This window comes from Paramormyrops kingsleyae, chromosome 2 (genome assembly GCF_048594095.1).
Source record: "Paramormyrops kingsleyae isolate MSU_618 chromosome 2, PKINGS_0.4, whole genome shotgun sequence".
NCBI classification, from domain to species: Eukaryota; Metazoa; Chordata; class Actinopteri; order Osteoglossiformes; family Mormyridae; genus Paramormyrops; species Paramormyrops kingsleyae.
The window spans coordinates 41,951,514-41,973,137 of NC_132798.1; the positions used below are offsets into that span (position 1 = coordinate 41,951,514).

Consider the following 21,624-nt stretch of genomic DNA (forward strand, 5'->3'; position numbering starts at 1 on the left):
TCGTGTTTTACTTTTAAATCTGACTTAAAGACCTTCCTGTTTATTGAACATTTCTCTTCATAAACTGCTTAAATGTTTTTTTTCCCATTCTCCTTCTTGTAAAGTGACCTTGGGTTTGTGAAAGGCACTATATAACAGTAATCTATTATTATTATTATTATTATTTCTTTTTCTACAATATGTTTGACCTGTACATTAGTTGCGTATTTTATTCAGCTTCCATATGTGAAGCACATTAAGCTGCATTTCATGTATTAAAAGTGCTATATAAAGAAAAAATACTATTATTGTAATGTCAAGCTCCAAGAGGATCATGCTGATGTACAGCTGCATTCACTCATTAAACAAGAGCAACAATAAGGACTGCCGAGGCCAGGCCGTGCCACAGGCTCCCCCGCTCCCTCCTTACCCAGCAGGGACTGCAGCGTGGTGCTGCAGTGCTGCAGCCGGTCCCCGGGGTCAGCCGTGGGGAAGAACACGGCAGCAGGGAGCCCGGTGCCGGCCGAGTCGAGCCGGAAGCCCACGGCGGTCAGCAGCGCCTGCCAGCCGGGCACGCCGCCCACCTTGTTTTCCACGCTCTGCTGCGACGTGTACATGGAGTTGCGCTGGCCGTTCTGGATGCGCTGCAGGGACTTCTCCACCTACCAGGGAGGGGGGACAGGGCAGCGACAAAGGGCCGTTACCGAGAGAGAGACTCCATCTGTCGGTCTGGCCATTCGCATAGTGCAAAATATCCATCAATCTTCCCATCCAGTACGGAGTTGTGGAGAGTAATTTAGGGCACTTTTCCACTGCACTAAGTATGGAGTACTTTTGGTACGGTACTTTCTGTACTTTTGCTTTTCCTTTGGTCGAGTACCAGTACCAAAAGTTCCAATACCGAAAATGCCAAACCAGTTGCGGTACTTTGGGGTGGGACTTGAAATGCTTTCTTTGTCAGTTGGTTATGCAAATAGCCGCTTCTGAAGCACAATACAAACGCCGCCTTGAAAACAGATTTAAAATCAGAAAAAAATGATAAAGTAAAAAAAAAAAAAGAAAGTGATTTGGTCATAAGAATATATGCAACAAAAAGATCCGGATGGCATGACAAGAAAAAAAGATAAGAAAAAGTATTTTGTTGAATATACACTATATCGCCAAAAGTATTTACACATAGGATTTAATATTGAGTTGGGCCACCCTTTGCAGCTATAACTCTTCTGGGATGGTTGTCCACAAGGTTTAGGGAATTTTTGACCATTCTTCCAGGAGAGCATTTATGAGGTCAGGCACTGATGTTGGATGAGAAGGCCCGGCTCACAGTCTCTGCTCTAATTCATCCCAAAGGTGTTCTATCGGGTTGAAGTTAGGGCTCTGTGCAGGCCAGTCAAGTTCCTCCACACCAGACTCGCTCATCCATGTCGCTATGGACTATGCTTTGTGCACTGGTGCGCAGTCATTTTGGGACAGGAAGGGGCCTCCCCAAACTGTTCCCACAAAGTTGGGAGCATGGAATTGTCTAAAATGGCTTTGAATGCTGCAGCATTAAGAGGTCCTTTCACTGGAACTAAGGGGTCAAGCCCAACCCCTGAAAAACAACCCCAACACCATAATCCCCCCTCCATTTAAGGCTTTGATGCAGCTGCTCAGCCATGGAAACCCATTCCATGAAGTTCTCTACACACTGTTCTTGAGCTAATCTGAAGGCCACACAACATTTGCAGGTCTGTAGCTATTGACTCTGTAGATAGTTGGTGACTTCTGTACACTGTGCGCCTCAGCATGCATTGTCGACGCTCTGTGATTTTACGCAGTGGTGGATGAAGAACTGAAGCTTAGTACTTAAGTAAAAGTACAAATATCCTGCAAAATATGTACTAAAGTAAAAGTAGAAGTGCTACATTAAGTGAAAGTACCAAGTACTTACTTTTAAATTTACTTTAAAGTATTTTTTTAAGTAAAAGTACTCACACAATGGTTTGTCTCAACGTCTGGGGTGTGCCATTTTGTAAAAGAATAGTAGATATACTGACTTACGCCTCTACCGATGTCATTGCTCGTAATAATTACAAACAACTATACAGTATATGTGTATTGGCTCTGGGTCCATGTTGAATGTCTCGTCTTCTCGAAAACAAGCCAGTCTACCAGCTCGTGCTGCTAATTGACGCGCGCTCTGCCATCATTGGATGGCACCACATTTTTGCTCCCTCCCAGCTCCCAGCCAATCAGGAACACCGAATAGCTGGTACATGTGCATGTGTAAAGGTCACCCATGAGCTATCCTGCATTAGAAACAGGATGTCCAATTAGATCTCAGCTAACATTTAAACTCCTATTCTGTTTAACACCACACCGAAAGCAGAGTTGCCAGGAAAGCTGTAAGAACAGGGGTCCGGGGAAGGTGTCCATCACTCACCAGGTGCAGAAGGACCCGCAGGGCATCTCGGGCCCGCTCAGGGTGCTGCAGGATCTCCGCCAAGGCCTGACCAATCAAAGATGAGGGGCTGTTCAGCTTGACATCACTGCCAATCAGCATGAAACCTAACCGGAAATGAAAGGCGGACAGGTGAGCCATTCTGAATTAAACATCTTAAGCAGATGATCTTTCAAAGGTAAACACTATACCTTTCTCGCAGTACTGAAAACTGTAAACATATTGATAGAATCAACGGCTTACAGCAATTTGTAGGAGTACTGTTTAAGAAAGTGAAAGTAATTATTCATGGTAAGAGAACAATGTATGTACAGAAGTTTCAGGGACAGGAAGGAATATGACCTGCCCAGTTTGAGGGCGGGGTTAGCAGGAGTACTGACCTGCCCAGTTTGAGGGTGGGGTTAGCTGGAGTACTGACCTGCCCATTTAGAGGGTGGGGTTAGCTGGAGTACTGACCTGCCCAGTTTGAGGATGGGGTTAGCTGGAGTACTGACCTGCCCATTTAGAGGGTGGGGTTAGCTGGAGTACTGACCTGCCCAGTTTGAGGGTGGGGTTAGCTGGAGTACTGACCTGCCCATTTAGAGGGTGGGGTTAGCTGGAGTACTGACCTGCCCATTTAGAGGGTGGGGTTAGCTGGAGTACTGACCTGCCCAGTTTGAGGGTGGGGTTAGCTGGAGTACTGACCTGCCCATTTAGAGGGTGGGGTTAGCTGGAGTACTGACCTGCCCATTTAGAGGGTGGGGTTAGCTGGAGTACTGACCTGCCCATTTAGAGGGTGGGGTTAGCTGGAGTACTGACCTGCCCATTTAGAGGGTGGGGTTAGCTGGAGTACTGACCTGCCCAGTTTGAGGGTGGGGTTAGCTGGAGTACTGACCTGCCCAGTTTGAGGGTGGGGTTAGCTGGAGTACTGACCTGCCCAGTTCGAGGGTGGGGTTAGCTGGAGTACTGACCTGCCCAGTTTGAGGGTGGGGTTAGCTGGAGTACTGACCTGCCCAGTTTGAGGGGTGGGAGAACTGCTTGCTGCTCTGCACGGCCTTCATGGCCTCGGTCAGGGCAGCACTGGCCTTGGTGCCGTTGAGCAGGGCAGAGTAGAAGGCGTGAACAAACACCTTGGAGGCGGCCACGGGTACGGGCCACAGTGACACCAGCACGCACTGAGCCCCCGCCGCCAGGAAGGCCCGCGTAAGCCCCACCACGCCGTCTGCCGTCACCTTGCTGTTAGACTCCTGATACGACCTACAGGTGAAGAGCAAAAACGCAAAATATCAAAGAAGAGAAGAGGATCAGTAGTTGGAGCTGAGCTTCTAAACAGCTGCTCATCTGTTCACATCGCAGTAGGGGCACGGCTGTTGAACCTTTGGTATTCAACCTTATGTGCTTTGTTGACTTGTGAGCCTGTGGCTATGTAAACATGCAATGTATTTTATAATTTCCTGCTACTATCCATCCATCCATCCATCCATCCATCCATCCATCTTCCAGCCACTTATCCTCATTGTGGAGAGCCTGGACTCTATCCCAGGCAGCTAAGGATCATAATTCTCCCCAAAATGGTACAGGAACTGCAGCTCTGAAGCAGAATAGGCTCAGCTCTGACATCATCCACCCCACCCGCCACTCACCCCAGCATGACCAGTTTGACGGGCAGCCTGAGGTCCAAGATGTCGGCTGCGGTGAGGAGGAACTCCTGCAGGGGCGGGCTGTCGCAGATGCTCTCCACGTCGCTGCTGTCGTCCAGCACACGCAGACCCTCTGGGATGGTATAGCTGCTCCCTAAGCTGCCCTTTCCGGCTCCTCCAGTCCCGGCTGCTCCCCCGGGGCTGGGCCCACACCCCTGTCCCGCCCCCTCCTGGGTGGGAGTGAGCACCAGGGCGGCTAGCTTCCAGGAGATGTGTGTGGCAAAGTGCGCGCACTCGGCCTGACCCAGGGCGGCCATGACACGCTCTTTGGTGGCGGCGGGGCCGGCAAGCGGCTGGCAGCCCAGCAGCTCTGCCACCATGTTGGCCTCCTCCTCAGCTGAGGGCATAGGCCCCCACAGCCAGCGGTCCATGACGGGCGGGGGCAGACGCGGATTGCCCACCACTGCGGCCATGGAGCCGCCGCCGCAGTGTGCCGGCGCCGGGCGCCGAAGGTGTGCCTGAGGACACGACATCAGTTTGTATAATAAGCCACTATATCAACAAACCAGCAATAATAAAGGAGTAACCCCTCCACTATTACATATTACCTAACAGCTAATCCATTACTTCTGCTATTTCCAGCATAAAATACAGTACAATGCTAATAAATCTACAATTAAAACATTATACAAGCACTTGCACCTTATCCATGAGTATTAATCAATTACAGCTCCTTATGTATTAATACACTAGCTAATGCATTAGGCTGTTAATTTTTATCAGTGAATATGAGGCAGGCAAAAATCTAAGCGGAACACTTCATCGGGCCATTTTAAGCACAGTTTTATGCACAATTAGCCAACTGCATGATCACCGGCAGAAAGACTAGTAATGTTTACCGGGAGAACTTCCAGGAGCTGAGAGCTAATGCTGAGTAACAGAGATGATTCTGCACTGGCTGTACTGGTTTCAGCTGGACTTGCCACTAAACGTGTCATTGATCAGAGGTTAAAGACTGGCACAGTAGCCCAAGAGCCTTGAGCTGGACCTGTGGCAGGTGGCAGGGTGGGTACTGACCTTGGCAGCGGCTCCCAGGGAGCGGATGGAGGGCACGGCGATTAGAGTAAAGCGCTCGTACAGATACTCGTTGGAGGAGCTGCCCTTGAGTAGGGCAAAGGGGATGAGGTACAATTCGCCCTCCAGAACCAACACCAGCTGCCTGTGGCGACCCACTGGACCACTGGAGTGCATCAGACCCTGGTGTGTGGGTGTGGGAGGGGGGGGGGGGAGAGCAAAGGGGGGCTAGATCACTGCACAGCACAAAAGATTCATCCACAGCAAAATAAAACAGCAAATCATGGAGCAAACCCAGCCAAACTGTAAATCAAAGATTCACGTCATCATATCAATAAGGAAAACGTCCACAAAAGCCAGTAGGTGGTATAGTGGTTAAGGAACCAGATTTCACGTTGCATTTCAGTGCGAATGGTGTAAGTGACATTCAGTTTGAATAAGATTATCTAAAAATCAGTGTAATGTATTTCAGCACAACAAACCATCATGCTAAAGTTTTCAATCCTGTTGACAGCACCCCCCTCCAGAATGAATGAATGAATGAACAAATATTATATATATCATTTCAACCTTAATCAGGCTCAGATGATACTTAATAGGCTAATGACCAATGTGGCAGGTTGAAAGCAGTGTGGAGGGGGGGGGGTGGGGACACCAGGAACAGGGTTGAGATGCGTTCTTGACCGTATTTGTGTTCTTGTGTTCCCGTTTTACGTCATCCTCCATTGTAGAAGATACCAATACTAAGAACAGAGGTACAGAGGAAGGTAAAAATCCCCGGACGTCCTTCTTGCCAGGCCCCAAATATCAAGGATGCATTAGCTGCATCCTCGCCAAAGGAGAACAATCCCATGAGTCACTGCACCACAAGTTCATTCTTGGGAAGCAAATCAGCAAGACCGGTCTTGCCAAGACCACAAGTATGATCTCTGCGTTCTTGGTATTGAGAACCACCCTAAGTGCAGTACACGCTGCATCATCAGACCGTGCAATGTTTCATCATAAATACAGAGCAACATAAAAGTATGGAGGCCGGAAGAATAATGTAATTTGAAATAATAATGAAATATGAAAATATGAGAATAAATTATTCAAGAGTACTGTCAGAAATCTCATGTCCCCAAGTTTCTTTAGAGATCGTAATTAGATATTAGATAGAAAGTTCTAACTGGACCAAATTCTTCAGAGTAGTTCAGACTGTAATTTAATAGTCTGAATGAAATTTTTATGTGTAAAAAAAAAACAGCAATGATCCATTACATTAATATGGTGGAATATTTATACTGTCAGCATTTAAAGGCATTTTCTCTGCCTTCTTATTGACATTTATAAGCATCACATTAAACGGATGATTAAACCAGGGAATTGCTGCTGGGGGAGGGGGGGGATCACACAGGGGTGGGGGTTCAGTTCTAGCTCCCAGCTTTACACCAGTGGAGTTTGCTCCCTGTGTCTAAGTAGAATTTCCTTTAAATGGGCTTAGGGAACTGGAATTTAGCCCATTGAGTGTGTGTGCCCTGTGATCGACTGGTGTCCCATACAGGGCGCACAGGTAGCCAGAACGTCGTCAATATCACACAGCAGCCCGACTGCGTGCGACATTCAGAGAAGAGGGCTAATGAAAAGCGTGGGGGAGCAGCAGCAGGTGGCGCTGGAGGTGACTGGCAGGGAAGCTCACCCCCTCCATGGGCGCGATGAGCAGGTCGTAGAGGGCGCGGAGAGGCGGCCTGCCCAGGGTGCTCGACCGGCGCGGCAGCGAAGATACGGTCTCCTTGGTGGGTGACACAGTGTTGCTGAACAGGCTGGTCATGCTCTGACAGCTCCTGTGACAGAGGGTGACAGGGGGACACTGCTGGGACACAAAGTGCTGTCTCAGCATAGGACATCGGTGTGCTGTATTATTTATACATTGACTTATCACAAGTATATTATGTATGGTGTTTACACATTTAACATCAGGACTTCCATGGGCTTGGGATGGACTGGTATCCTCTCCCTCCCCAACCCTGTACTGAATAAGCAAATGCAATATTGCAATATTTACATAAGCAGCCGCTATGAAGACTTGATTTACACACACACACACACATACACACACAAATATATATATGTGTGTGTGTAATATATAAAATATTATATATATAGAATACTGTGCACATGTGTTAGGTAGCCAAAGAAAATTAGGTTTAAATGACCTTAATGTTGGTATAAAACTACAATATTAAGTCTGTCAAAGTGTGTCATCTTAGCCATTTCAAAACCTCTTCTAAAATCACCTGTCTTTGCAGCAACCATCCAATACACCCATATGACTCAACAGCTAGCACACCTCATATAGCTAATCAATATCTCACTGACATTTTTTTTTTTACTAATTATCCATCCATCCATCCATCTACCGCTTGTCTGGGGTTCGGGTCGCGGGGGTAGCAGCTTCAGGAGAGGCACCCAGACCTCCCTCTCCCCAGCTACTTCTACCAGCTCTTCGGGGGGGATGCTGAGGCGTTCCCAGGCCAGCCGAGAGATATAATCCCTCCAGCGAGTCCTGGGCCTGCCCCGGGGCCTCCTCCCTGTAGGACATGCACGGAAAACCTCTCCGGGTAGCCGCCCAGGAGGCATCCGCACCAGATGACCAAACCACCTCAACTGGCTCCTTTCGACGTGAAGAAGCAGCGGTTCTACTCTGAGGCCCTCCCGGATATCCGAACTTCTCACCCTATCCCTAAGGGAGAGCCCAGACACCCTGCGGAGAAACCTCATTTCTATTTTCATATGTTCTAATGCTAAATAGTGTTTTTCGGTCTGAGCAAATGTACATTTATTACCCAGAAAAATAGCTTTAAACATTTCTTTAGGCTGCCTAAGACTTTTGCAGTACGTGTGTGTGTGTGTGTGTGTGTGTGTGTGTATGTGTGTGTGTGCGCTTGTGGGTATATATTCATATCTGACAACAGGATCCATTCAGCATGGCATAGCAAATATATAAGTAAGGGATTTGCAGAAAATGATCTGCCAATGATTAAAGGATCGCCCCTCCCACTAGAGCTGCACAACCCAAAGCATAAATTACAGTCAAGTTTCACACTGCTTATAGATTAACAGGGGATTAAACTCATCTGGATGCAGTTTGTTTTCCACGGGTAAAGTCGTCACCCTGCTGGTCACCCCTGAGTAGGCAGAATGGCTTCGGAAATGCTGCTGCACATAACTAAGTTACCACAAATGGAAGCAGAAGTGAGTAACTGGCATTGATTGCATTTCTTAAATTTTTCTGCAGGAAACGAGACAACATGGTGGCACAGCGGGAACCACTGCTGCCTCACGCCTGCAGGGTCGGGGTTTGAGTCCTGCCTCCTGTGTGTGTGCGTTTTGCATCAAAAAACCTGGCAAAAGGGCTACACTGCCCTGCATGTGCAAAAGCTACATGCTGACATCTCCACAAGATGGCAGCAGAGAGCTCTACAAGAACTGCTTAACCTGCTTTTTCAGGGCAGCCTCTGGCCTCACAATTTATGCTTCCCACTGTGGGGCTGTTTTTTTCCTGAATGGCCTATAATCAAACATTAAGGGACACAGAGGGTTTTACTCTATCGCCTCCCCACATACAAATTAAACCCATGTAAGTAGCCCCTGAAACACATTTCATGTTCACAACAACAAAGGCGCCTTGGAGCTTTTAACCGGTCTAAGAGGATTGAAATTCCACAGAAGCTGAGCTTCCGTAAAATATGCGTGGAGTGAGAATGTCCCCATTTTAAGGGGAAACCTTCACAGGCAGCTTGAGGGCAAGGTTAAGGGAATGTGACATGTCTATCGGCACCCCGTGGCGAATCGTCCCGGGCGCTGAAAGTCCACACATGCCAGATGACCAGACAATTTCACACCTGGTTTCCTCGTCTGTGGGATGCGGGGGCCGCATGTTGCGACGGCGGTGGCAGAAAAGCCTGAGCTTTGTTTACAGACAGCCTGTATCTCCGTGGGCAGCCTCAGTGTCCATCTGCTCAGGCAGCTAGCAACCTCCCTAGCCCCCCTGCCCCGCCTCATCACAGCCCAGAGAGACTGGCTCTTGTCCAGCCCAAACTGCCAATCCGGGCCCTGACTCTGGAATTGGCCTCCGAGGGACAACAAACGGGGCTCCCTCGGTCAGACGGCAGGAGATTGTGGGCAAGTTACGGTCAGCAAGGGGATTTGAGGATATTTTAATGTTAATGAAAACAGAGTGAAATCATGAGCAGCACAAGCTTGGACAGACGGCACGATTAGGTTCTCCTTAGCTGACAAACTGGACAGACAGATTTGCTTTAACAAGACCTAGGTAAGATCTAAACAATGAAAACCAAGAGTTTAAGAGGCGTTACTACTGTCTCTCTGTAAGATGTGATGGGGCCAGAGCTCACACAGAGAAGAAGATTGACTCTCAAGCTCAAAAGGTCATCCGATATATGACATGGCCCCAAGGACCCAAGGCAGCTCCCCTCCCCAGAGATGTGGCACGCCGTGGCCCTGGGAGGGGGGTCCTGTTTCATTTGAGGATCCTGTGGGGGCCTTTCTTTGCGTAACGTGTGGCCTTGTTCACAAAATGAAAAAGAAGAATGTGAGAAGAAATTCTGAGGTAAATATGAAATAAATCCCTGAAATGGTGATATTACTGTGATGTGAAAATTAAAGGCAGAAGACATAAATGGCAGAGCTCCGCCCCCCCCCCCCCCCCATCCACCTGTCTCACAAATGGAGGGGGGATTATTAGCCACAGACCTGTGGAGGTATTAAAAGGCTTTAGCATGCCCTAGAACTCAATTACGGCTCAGTTATTACATCAAAGCACAGCCTCATTGCAGTGCCAACGCTATTGGGGGGGGGGGGGGGGGGGGGGGTCGTGTCAAATCAGACTACTGATGAGCCTTTGCCTTTGCATTGCAGTGGGTGATAACATAGTCTGTGGCTCAGTGCTTTAGGCTTCTGATCAGAAGGTCACTGGTTTGAATTCTGTGCTCACATCTCAATTTGGCCCTTAAGCAAGGCCTTTAACCCCCAGCCATGCTTCAGGGGTGCCAGAAAATGGCTGACCCTCTGCTAAGACACTAAGCTTCATTCTGACCTCTATATGTGTCAGAAAGGACGCAAAGGATGGGATATACAAAGACGAAAGGATTCCAGTGTACCTGCACTCACTGCAATATGAGACTGGCTACTTTTGTGAAGTTAGCAATCCAGATTGAGACTGAAGGAGCACAACTGGGACTGATCTCAGCTCTTTAGCTGATGAGATCAGAAAAATTGCAGTCAGGTATCAGAGAGGTGAGTGTTTCCCAGGTCACACAGGAGGCGGCAGGCCTGGAAGGCTCACCTGTTAAAGAGGTTGTTCCTGGACACCATGCGCAGGAAGCCCGTCGGGTCTGTCACCGAGTTCAGCTTGTTGTTGAGCTCCTCAAACTGCTGGTCGAGAAGGTCTCCTGCCTCGCTCTCCGTCTCGCTATTGGAGCAACCCCTGGAGCAAGGAAGACCTCACACCTCTCAGCATCTGTGCTTGCACCATGATTCCCTAGCTACCAGTATTTTGGTGACAGATCATTTCAGTTTGGTTGAGTTATTAAGTCATCGGTGAATGGGTGAATAAATCAGATACCATGTAATAATGTAGGAGGTGCAGAGAAGAGCAACAAAGACCATAAGAACATAAGAAATTTACAAACGAGAGGAGCCCATTTGGGCCATGAAGCACATTTGGGGAGAGCTCAGTTAACAGCTCAGAGTTGCAAAAATCTTACCTAGCTTTGATTTAAAAGAACCCACTAACAGGAAGACTGTTCCATACTCTAACTACACGCTGTGCAAAGAAGTGCTTCCTCAAATCCAGTTTAAAATGTTTTCCCGATAATTTCCACAAGGTCTTGTATTTGAACTAATATTGAAGTCACTATTTGGTTGAACAGCATCTAGACCTGGCTGCAAATTTAGCCAGTTTACTGTGTGTAATGTTGTCATTATCATTAATGTAAATTAGGAATACTAGTGGTCCTAAATTTGAACCCTGTGGTACCCCACTATGAACGCAGGCCCACTGTGACATTGTGGCTCTAATAACTACTCACTGCTTCCTGTCTGTTAAGCAGTTTTCAATCCAAGTTGGTACAGTTCCTAAAATCCCGGCTGCTATGAGCTTAAGCAGGAGCCATTTGTGGGGGACAACATCAAAGACCTTCTGGAAATCTAAGTAGATTACATCGTAGGCCTTTTTGTGATTAATTTCTCTTATAGCTTCCTCAAACAGGATCTACCTCTCCTGAATCCATATTGGCTATCCTTCAGAATGTTATTTGATTCCACATAATCTACCATTTTTCACTTGGATTATAGCTTCCCTTACTTTTCCAGTTATGCAAGTTAAACTGATTGGCCTATAGTTTGCTGGATTACTTCTATCCCCTTTTTTAGAATGCTTCCAATCAGAAGGTACCACACCAGCAGATAAGGATTTCTGAAATAGTAAAGTTAAAGGTCAGCAAATAATATCATCTCTTTTAAAACCATAGATAAGATGCCATCAGGGCCCTGCGATTTATGTTTCGGAGCACATCAGCTTCAGTTATACATATATTAGTCATAGATAACGCCGGATTAGTAATAAGGTTTGTTACATGTCACATCCTGACTTGGTTTTTAATTTCAGTAGTAAACTGCTGGAAACATGCCACTTTAACAGTTTTCTTATTTACCTCCATGCAGATTACAGTTTCTAGTTTCAGTCTCATACCATTAACGTTAGCTTTCGTAACATATTTTTGTTTTGGAGTTTGCTCTTTGAGCACTAAAATTAACCTCAAATTTAAGCATGTTTATGATCACCAGTGATGTGTTCAAGATCATCTGTTTCGAGATCAAGACTCATTCAACCCAAGACCAAGTCAAGACCAAGATCAAGACTATTAGGGCTATATTTTTAATTTATGTACAGTTGAACCCGGTTGTGTCGCTGGCCTAGAGGTTTGCCAAAAAGCGTCGAGATGATCGAGATAACCGAAAACCAATATGGCGGCAATATATTAACGTGCTTGAAATTTCTTTATGTACATGATGTGCGTTAATAAATAAGACTGTACATACACAGGTTTTTGGTGTTTTTTTTATACAACAGCGTTGCTGCGATTTGTTTGATGACGCGATCGGCATGCTATAAAAATGTACATACATGTTGGCTAACAACAAAAGGCATATGTGCACCAACTAACAGCAGAGATTTACCAGTATACAATAAAAACCACCGTCGATTCTCAATACAAACCTTTCATTATATTCTCCAACATTGCAAACACAAAGATCGCTCACAAAATCACAAAAAACCTGCGGGGTGTACTGTAGTTCGTTTTTACAAAAAGCTAACCAGTGTCAAAATTAAATTCACGAGTCATTTTGCTCTGACACAGCTCTGAAAAGTATCATACACGCGGTTACTATGCTTTGTTGCTTTTTGCCTTTAAGAAATGCTTCAATATTATTTATGCTGTCTAAAACAGTTTCATCTCCTACAAAAGTTCCATACCGTCAGTTTTGATGGGGATTTACCTGGATCGCGTTTCACCGCTGCGTTGTTCAGCAAATTACCATGCGAATGCGATTTGAATACGTGCTAATGCGGCTGTTTAGCACTTATGATACATTTTTAAAAGCCGGTGATTAGTCACGGGGATCGAGATAACCGATATTAAGTGGTGATTTTGGCCCTCTTTTGTGCTCGAGATATTAGGGTTCGGTGACATAAAAGAATCGACATAACCGATGAGAAAATGACAGAGGGAATTTGGCGGTTCCACTTCAAAAACGTCGACTTAATGGGGTTGACAAGTTAACCGAGGTCGAGATAAGTGGGTTCGACTGTAATTCCAAAAGATCATATTATTGAAAATTTGTAATGTTTACATACTCTAACCCAGGGGTGTCCAATCTTATCTGCAAAGGGCTGGTGTGTATGCAGGTTTTGGGATAACCTGTAGGTCAGCTGTTCAAACCCAGGTGTGAGTCTTCAGCCAATCAGTCCTCTAATTAGTAATCTAATTAGGGAGATGCAACGAAAACCCGCATACACACCGGCCCTTTACGGATAAGATTGGACACCACTGCTCTAACCAATAATGCAGATGCATAAAAAACACACAATATAACTAAATCACATACACAAAGCCCTCCCCCATCCTCCTGACGGCGATAGTAAAACTGGATACAAAACTCTAACAATAAACACCAAACAATAAACACTACCAACAATGCCCAAAACAGTCCAGTACTCGTTCCCACTATGCGCATTATATTACGTTTTCATCAACACGCACATTCTGCAATTCACTAGAACATCATACATTACATAGAAAGCAATGTATGATGTTCCCACTTTGAAAACACACTGCTGCATGCATTTCTCTGCACTGCACACTCCCATTGATGACAGTGAAAAATGGATACAAACGCATTCAAAAGTGTTTGTATGCGTTTTTTACTCTCTCTTTTTCTCCACAAACACTAGGGACAATCATGCACAATTATAGAAATGGCTAATACAACGCAACATTAAAAACGTATAAAGAGACACAACAACGTGGACAAATGCAAGATGAAAACAGAAAAATGCAGGCAACAAAAAAAAAAATGCAGTACAACGAGATGTACTTTTCCTTGCATTTTTTGGCTTCCCTAGTGTGAACATGGCCTAACAGGGGCAGCTGATGATAGATGAGTGAAATAAATACCGTGTGAACAGCTCTCCGAAAGGAAGGTAGCAGTTCCTGATGCAGCATAAGGAGACTAGGAGCACGGCTGCAGCCAGCGTGTGAAAAATAGTGAAGTCTGCGACTCGGGGATGAGGGGGTTGGGGGGTGGATCTCGTCAATCACATATTACATACAAGCGGCTTGTTTTCTGGGGAACAGGCAGTGTTAAATGACAGATCCTATCAATTAGTTGATAGTTTAGGTTACAGCAAGCTATGTGGAGCTATTGTAGCACCGGTCATCACAAGAGCAGCAAAGGATGAGGAGGCTTTATTTCCAGGACAGAACTCACTCTCTGTGATAGTCCTTAACAACACTATAACTGGCACCCAACGAGCACCGAACCCAAAGATAACAGCGAAACAGCGAACTGTAAGGTGCACAGGGTGAGAGATTTATACACGCTAAGAACACGCGAGGATCGGACAGGGTACACACGACACGCAACAATAGGGAAATACAACTATAATCATAACTACTTCAGGATCAACAAGGGCTGGTCCAGAAGGTCTGGGCTACAAGGGCTATTTACAATGACATAGACGGGGCTATATACACGTGCTCGCAAGGCATGCCGGGATGCATAGATCTCACCAGCCCTACAACATAAATGTGCCTTACTGAATCAATTTAGGTCTATATCATAAGAACATCACCGAGCATTAAAGTATTATGGGTATGAAGCATGTAATTTAAGGATATTTGCAACCATATATAAACATAAAAATGAAAAAGAAATACTTCATATTAACACACCATTACAAGCCAACATCAAATACACTTGTTTTGATATCATGCTGATACTAAATGCTCTCTCTCTCTCTCTCTCTCTCACTCACACACACACACACGCACAGAATTTACACTTAAGAATTCACCTGGCTCATAGAGATTTTCAATTGCTGTTTTTTTTCAGGTGAATATTTAGCTTCAAATTTTATTTTTAGCTATTAAAAAAAATTACAGAGGTCCGGACCTCGGTGACTTCATATCTGACTACGGCTCCCCAAACGTATCTATTCAAGATGAACTGACACGGACATGATGGCACAGGGTGGTCAAGTTGTAATCCAACTGAGTGTGAGAGACCTACGAACAAACAGACGGACAATCGTGATCTTCCCAGTGTGTTTCACATGTAGTACATTTTTAATTAGCGCTGCTACAAGAAGACAGCAGAATTTCTGCTATGTGTGGGGAAAGAAGTATATTTTCATATCGATTCAGATAATATGTTTTGTAATATTTCGAGACTCGACCAAGGCAAGATCAAGACAAAATGAGCACCCGACCAAGACGAGGTCAGGTTGAGTGGTCGAGTGGTCTCGAGACCAAGACTGGACCTTGAGAACTACAACTCTCATGATCACTACTGTCAAGTGGTTCTAAAACCTCAAATTTTCTTATCTTATCCTGGTTATTAATGAAAACAAGATTGAGAATGGCTTCTCATCTGGTAGGAGTTTTAATAACCTGCGTAAAATAGCAATCCTGCACCAATTCCACCATCTCAAGTTCATTTACAGTAGAGCCAGAGACTGTATCCCAGGTCCCACTGTATCCCTGGTAAATTAAAATCACCCATAACTACCACATAATTTTTATTACTCTTAATGTTGATACTGATGTACAACATCCTGCTTTCCTCTGCAGCTACATTAGGTGCTCTGTAACAAACAAACAAAGCCACATATAAGGTAGGAATGAGGGATCTTCAGCATGTCTGTGGCATGTTTTTACTAAACTACGCTAAACTAAGCCTCATCTTTAAACACCATGTCTTTGGTAAAAGTTTCATTTTGATTCAAATGTCCATCAGAAAGCAGCAGGGCACTGAACCTGGTAGGTCATTAGGTCAGAAGAAGACCCGTCTCTTGCATCCTCTGCACAATACTACATTTCCACAAAGATCCTGCCCTCACATCACAGTAAGTTACCATTAAATCTCATTTTAGGATAATTAACAATCCCAAAGCAATCACCAAAATTTAAAAAGATGAAAATAAATAACAAACTAAATGTTAAATGTTATGCTGTGTTTATGATACACAGGCACCCCACTATATCTGTTTTTCATTTCTATTGAAATGTCCCCACAGTCAGCGAAATGTGTTATGTGTCATTACACTGGGGGACTTGTCATTGGCACCCATTCTGCTGTAATTAACAGTCCCTAACCTCAAACCACCAAAAGCCAGGAATGGTTTGTTCCCCACAGGACACACACACACACACACACACACACACACACACACACACACACACACCAGCTACAGTTTACTTTTCATATACAAATTTGAGGAGAACTAAGGAGAATGAAGAAGTCATCTTGCAGCAGGACTGGCTTGGACCACAGGGGGTGTACATACTGTCCTCCACCCTGCCAGCTCCCTTCCATGGGAGGTCCCACTCCTGCCCAGTGCCTAGTCCACCCCTCTTTGCCATGAGTGTCCCCACAAGGCCTCCTGAGCTGTCCCAGATGTTCAGCGAGCCATGAAGGGTGCCCAGTACCAGGGCCAGCAGTACCGGGGCCAGTGGCAGGATGTCGCGATCTCCCAGGGTGCCATTCACTGACCTGACGAGTATGCCCCCCCCCACACAGCATCAGGTAAAGGAGCTAAGCTTAGCCTGTAATCATTAACCTCCCCTAAAGACCGCTCCCTACTATTAACCCCCCCAGAGGACTGGCCTGGTGGCTCAGTGAGCAGCACTGCAGTCACACACTGCTAAGACCGTGGGTTCAAATGCCCTCCCACCTCTCTTTGTGGGGTGTGCTGGCTCCTCCCGTGTTTGTACATAAGAACATAAGAACATAAGAACTATACAAACGAGAGGAGGCCATTCGGCCCATCGAGCTCGCTTGGGGAGAACTTAACTAATAGCTCAGAGTTGTTAAAATCTTATCTAGCCCTGATTTAAAGGAACCCAAGGATTCAGCTTGCACTACGTTATCAGGAAGACTATTCCATACTCTGACTACACGCTGTGTAAAGAAGTGCTTCCTTAAATCCAGTTTGAAATGTTCTCCCGCTAATTTCCACCTATGGCCACGAGTTCTTGTATTTGAACTAATGCTGAAGTAACTATTCGGTTGAACAGCATCCAAACCTGTTAGAATCTTATAGACCTGGATCATGTCCCCCCTCAGTCTCCTTTGCTTGAGGCTGAACAGATTTAGCTCAAATAACCTTTCCTCGTATGACATTCCTCTAAGACCAGGAATCATTCTTGTGGCCCTACGCTGCACCTTTTCTAAGGCCGCTATGTCCTTTTTAAGATATGGTGACCAAACCTGTACACAATATTCTAGGTGAGGTCTCACCAAGGAATTGTATAATCTTAGCATTACCTCCCTTGACTTAAACTCCACACACCTGGAGATGTACCCCAACATCCTATTGGCCTTTTTTATTGCTTCCCCACACTGGCGAGAATGAGACATGGAAGCATCAACATACACACCAAGGTCTTTCTCATAATCAGCTACCTTTATTTCAGTAGGTCCCATAAAATACCTGTACTTTATATTTCTGCTCCCTACATGGAGTACCTTACATTTGTCTATGTTAAATTTCATCTGCCAGGTGTCAGCCCAGTCACTAATTAAATTAAGATCCCGCTGTAGCTGCTGAGCCGCTAGTTCAGTATCTGCTACACCACCCACCTTGGTGTCATCTGCAAATTTCACCAGTTTACTGTATATATTGGTGTCTATATCATTTATGTAAATTAGGAACAAAAGTGGTCCTAAAATTGAACCCTGCGGTACCCCACTATGAACGCAGGCCCACTGTGACATCGAGCCTCTTATAACTACTCGCTGCTTCCTATCCGTTAACCAGTTATCAATCCAAGTCGCTACAGTTCCTAAAATACCTGTCGCTTTGAGTTTAAGTGAGAGCCTCTTGTGGGGAACAACATCAAAAGCCTTTTGGAAATCTAAATAGATGACATCATAGGCCTTCTTATCATCAACTTCCTGAGTAGCTTCCTCAAAAAACTCCAACAGATTTGTTAAACAGGATCTACCTCTCCTAAATCCATGCTGGCTATCCCTCAAAATGTTATTTGAGTCCAGGTAATCTACCATTTTCTCTTTGATTATAGCCTCCATAACTTTACCAGTTATACAAGTTAGACTGATTGGCCTATAGTTTGACAAATTACTTCTATCCCCTTTTTTGAAAATGGGCGTTATGTTGGCATGCTTCCAATCAGAAGGTACCACACCTTCAGATAAGGATTTTTGAAACAGTAATGTTAAGGGTCGGCAAATAATATCCCTCATCTCTTTTAACACTATAGGTAAGATGCCATCAGGGCCCTGTGATTTATTTATTTTGAGCTTAGCTAGGCTTTGCAAAACATCAGCTTCAGTTATATATATATTAGTTATAGACGATGTTGAATTAGTAATAAGAACTGGTAAGTTACTAGTGTCCTCGACAGTGAATACCCGTGCAAAACTATCATTGAACTCATTTACTATGTCAATGTCGTTTTCAATTATAAGACCCTTACTATCCTGCAGATTAGTAATTTCAGCTTTTAGAGCTCTTTTAGAGTTAAAATACTGGAAGAAACTTTTAACCTGTTTTACAGGTTTCCTCTGTCTACATCAGTGTTCTTCTGCTGTCCAAAATCATGCAGGTATCAGAGGTAACCGGAGTGTTGGGGTGCCAGAGGGAGCCGGAATGTTGGGGTGCCAGAGGGAGCCAGAGTGTTGGGGTGCCAGAGGTAACCGGTGTGTTGGGGTGCCAGAAGGAGCCGGAGTGTAGGGGTGCCAGAGGTAATCGGCGTGTTGGGGTGCCAGAGGGAGCCAGAGTGTTGGGGTGCCAGAGGTAACCGGCGTGTTGGGGTGCCAGAGGAAGCCGGAGTGTTGGGGTGCCAGAGGTAACCGGCGTGTTGGGGTGTCAGAGGTAACCGGCGTGTTGGGGTGCCAGAGGTAACCGGCGTGTTGGGGTGCCAGAGGAAGCCGGAGTGTTGGGGTGCCAGAGGTAACCGGCGTGTTGGGGTGCCAGAGGGAGCCGAAGTGTTGGGGTGCCAGAGGTAACCGGCGTGTTGGGGTGCCAGAGTGTTGGGGTGCCAGAGGTAATTGGCGTGTTGGGGTGCCAGAGGGAGCCAGAGTGTTGGGGTGCCAGAGGTAACCGGTGTGTTGGGGTGCCAGAAGGAGCCGGAGTGTAGGGGTGCCAGAGGTAACCGGCGTGTTGGGGTGCCAGAGGGAGCCAGAGTGTTGGGGTGCCAGAGGTAACCGGTGTGTTGGGGTGCCAGAAGGAGCCGGAGTGTAGGGGTGCCAGAGGTAACCGGCGTGTTGGGGTGCCAGAGGGAGCCGGAGTGTTGGGGTGCCAGAGGTAACCGGCGTGTTGGGGTGCCAGAGGTAACCGGCGTGTTGGGGTGCCAGAGGGAGCCAGAGTGTTGGGGTGCCAGAGGTAACCGGTGTGTTGGGGTGCCAGAAGGAGCCGGAGTGTAGGGGTGCCAGAGGTAACCGGCGTGTTGGGGTGCCAGAGGGAGCCGGAGTGTTGGGGTGCCAGAGGTAACCGGCGTGTTGGGGTGCCAGAGTGTTGGGGTGCCAGAGGTAATTGGCGTGTTGGGGTGCCAGAGGGAGCCGGAGTGTTGGGGTGCCAGAGGGAGCCAGAGTGTTGGGGTGCCAGAGAGAGCCAGAGTGTTGGGGTGCCAGAAGGAGCCGGAGTGTAGGGGTGCCAGAGGTAACCGGCGTGTTGGGGTGCCAGAGGGAGCCAGAGTGTTGGGGTGCCAGAGGGAGCCGGAGTGTTGGGGTGCCAGAGGGAGCCGGAGTGTTGGGGTGCCAGAGGGAGCCGGAGTGTTGGGGTGCCAGAGGGAGCCGGAGTGTTGGGGTGGCTCTGCATGTCTCTCCCTTGTTCTTTCTTTGTATCTTGCTTCCTCCATTACTCAATCTTTTAATAAGAGCCACTCGTACCCAAGCTCACAGATCTCCTCCCCTCTTCTCTCTGTTCCCTCTATGTCCCCCCCCCACATCACCCAGTTGGCGAGCTGTTAATATGTTTCGGTTACGAGTCAGCGAGCAGAGTCAATCCCCGCTTTGACAGTGACATTAGCGCCTCGTTGCTTTCGGTGACATCCAATGGGAGGAGCCCGTCTGCTAGGCTGGAAACACCCGCCTCTTATAGCCGTTATCGTTTGGTGTCGATTGACTCTCAGAATGTTGCACTGGATATGCACCCCCCCCCCCCCCTTGCTCCTCTAGCCATGTGGAGAGGTACAGCTTGGCATCCCATGAGGTGCAGGGTGAGCCATTTAATGAAAATCTCATCACCTGCCCCCCCACCAAGCCCCCTCTTGGTCTCTGTGTCACTCCTGTTTTAGGCCTTGTGGTGCTTTTTAATTAGGGCCTGGCTGATGGCAGCAGCCCCAGGTGAGGACGTGCTTTGCTTATTATCACTTTGGTGGGGCTAAGCGCTGAGGTGGCACAGGGACCAGACCGTCCTGGGGCGGTGTGAAGCTGAGCCGCAAAGCTGGCTTCCTCTCTACTGTTCCCTCTCCTCCCTGTATGCAGGCTCCACTGCTTCCGGCACCTTCCGCTGCATGTCATACACGACACTATGCTGTTTCCTTTAATTACTGTTGTCTACTTGTGCAGTACTAATACCCATTATCTTTATTCCTGCTTTACTCCCTGTGAAATGCTCTAATACTATTTCTGCGGTACTTCTAGTACTGCAGTGATATTCTTAGGTGACGTTGCTTCTGTGAATGATACAGTACGTCTGCTTATGTAGGTTTTTGGCTGTGCTGCTGTTTGTGGCTAATGGAAACATTCTACAGTAGTACTGATTGCTTTTTGTGCAATATTACTACTAATCAATTTCCTGTTTAATACTCTCTATTACTCACCTTTACTTTACTCTGTCTCTGTAATAATAATTACTGGCGAACTCTCTGCAATATACTGAAACTCCACCAATAATACTACATCCTGTATGATACCTTCTACTCTTCTCTCATCATAGTACTAGCACTCTACTCACATTCTGTGTTAATATTTCTGTACTGTGTGAAGTTTTATCATCATTCTTCCTTTTTGTTCCATTACTTTATATTTTTCCTGTTTTCTTTCTACCAATCAACTCTCCTCCCATCTACAGTTATATACTGTGTATCCCACTGAAGGTTCTCTCTCTCTCCCTCTCTCTCTTCTTTTAGCAAAATTCACTATCTGTCCTTCTATTCCCTGTCCTGGCCATCACTCTACCTTTCTAGTCTGATTGATCGTTATGGATTTGATGCTTGCATTTACGGTCGCTCGCTCAACCATGGAGCATTTCAGAATAACAAGCTCCCAGCTCTTTCCCCCCCCGACGCATCCCCTCCCCCCAACTTCCCTTAAACGCACCACCCGTGCCAGCATTAGCATAGGACGCCATTTGTCAGATGCTGATTGCGTTACAGCATGTCCTCCTTTATGGACTTTAGTCTACTGTCGCTGCCCAGCAGCTCGTGGAGACTCAGCATTTCACAGCTAACTTGGTGTCAGGTGAGAACTGTACTTCGAATCCAGGATTCCAGCCTCTACGGCCTAAAGTGAACAAATCCATGGGGGGGGGGATCCATGGGGAGCTCCTCTGTGATGGTTTAGCACATCCATCGACCAGGCTTTCCTGCTGCATTCCTGTTTTGTGTATATTGCGCTTGCTGGCCCTATGCAGGATTTAACCAATCACAGCATAGCCAGCATCATGATTCAAGGATAATGCCCAGCCCATATGGTGTCACA

At 46.5% G+C, this 21,624-nt stretch overlaps 1 protein-coding gene across 6 annotated transcripts in view; it reads right to left on the reverse strand.

Annotated features, from left to right (window-relative positions):
- The window catches only part of LOC111850556 (tetratricopeptide repeat protein 28-like), a 240,536-nt gene that overhangs the window by 10,655 nt on the left and 208,257 nt on the right, over positions 1-21,624 (reverse strand). For all 6 annotated transcript variants that reach the window (XM_072709145.1, XM_072709146.1, XM_072709148.1 and 3 more), the window contains 7 exons: positions 10,460-10,600; positions 6,791-6,935; positions 5,116-5,295; positions 4,042-4,556; positions 3,408-3,655; positions 2,402-2,526; positions 410-641 (listed from right to left, as the gene is read on the reverse strand). In XM_072709145.1, the coding sequence (XP_072565246.1) occupies positions 410-641; positions 2,402-2,526; positions 3,408-3,655; positions 4,042-4,556; positions 5,116-5,295; positions 6,791-6,935; positions 10,460-10,600 (1,586 nt within the window). The remainder of the gene's footprint in view (positions 1-409; positions 642-2,401; positions 2,527-3,407; positions 3,656-4,041; positions 4,557-5,115; positions 5,296-6,790; positions 6,936-10,459; positions 10,601-21,624) is intronic.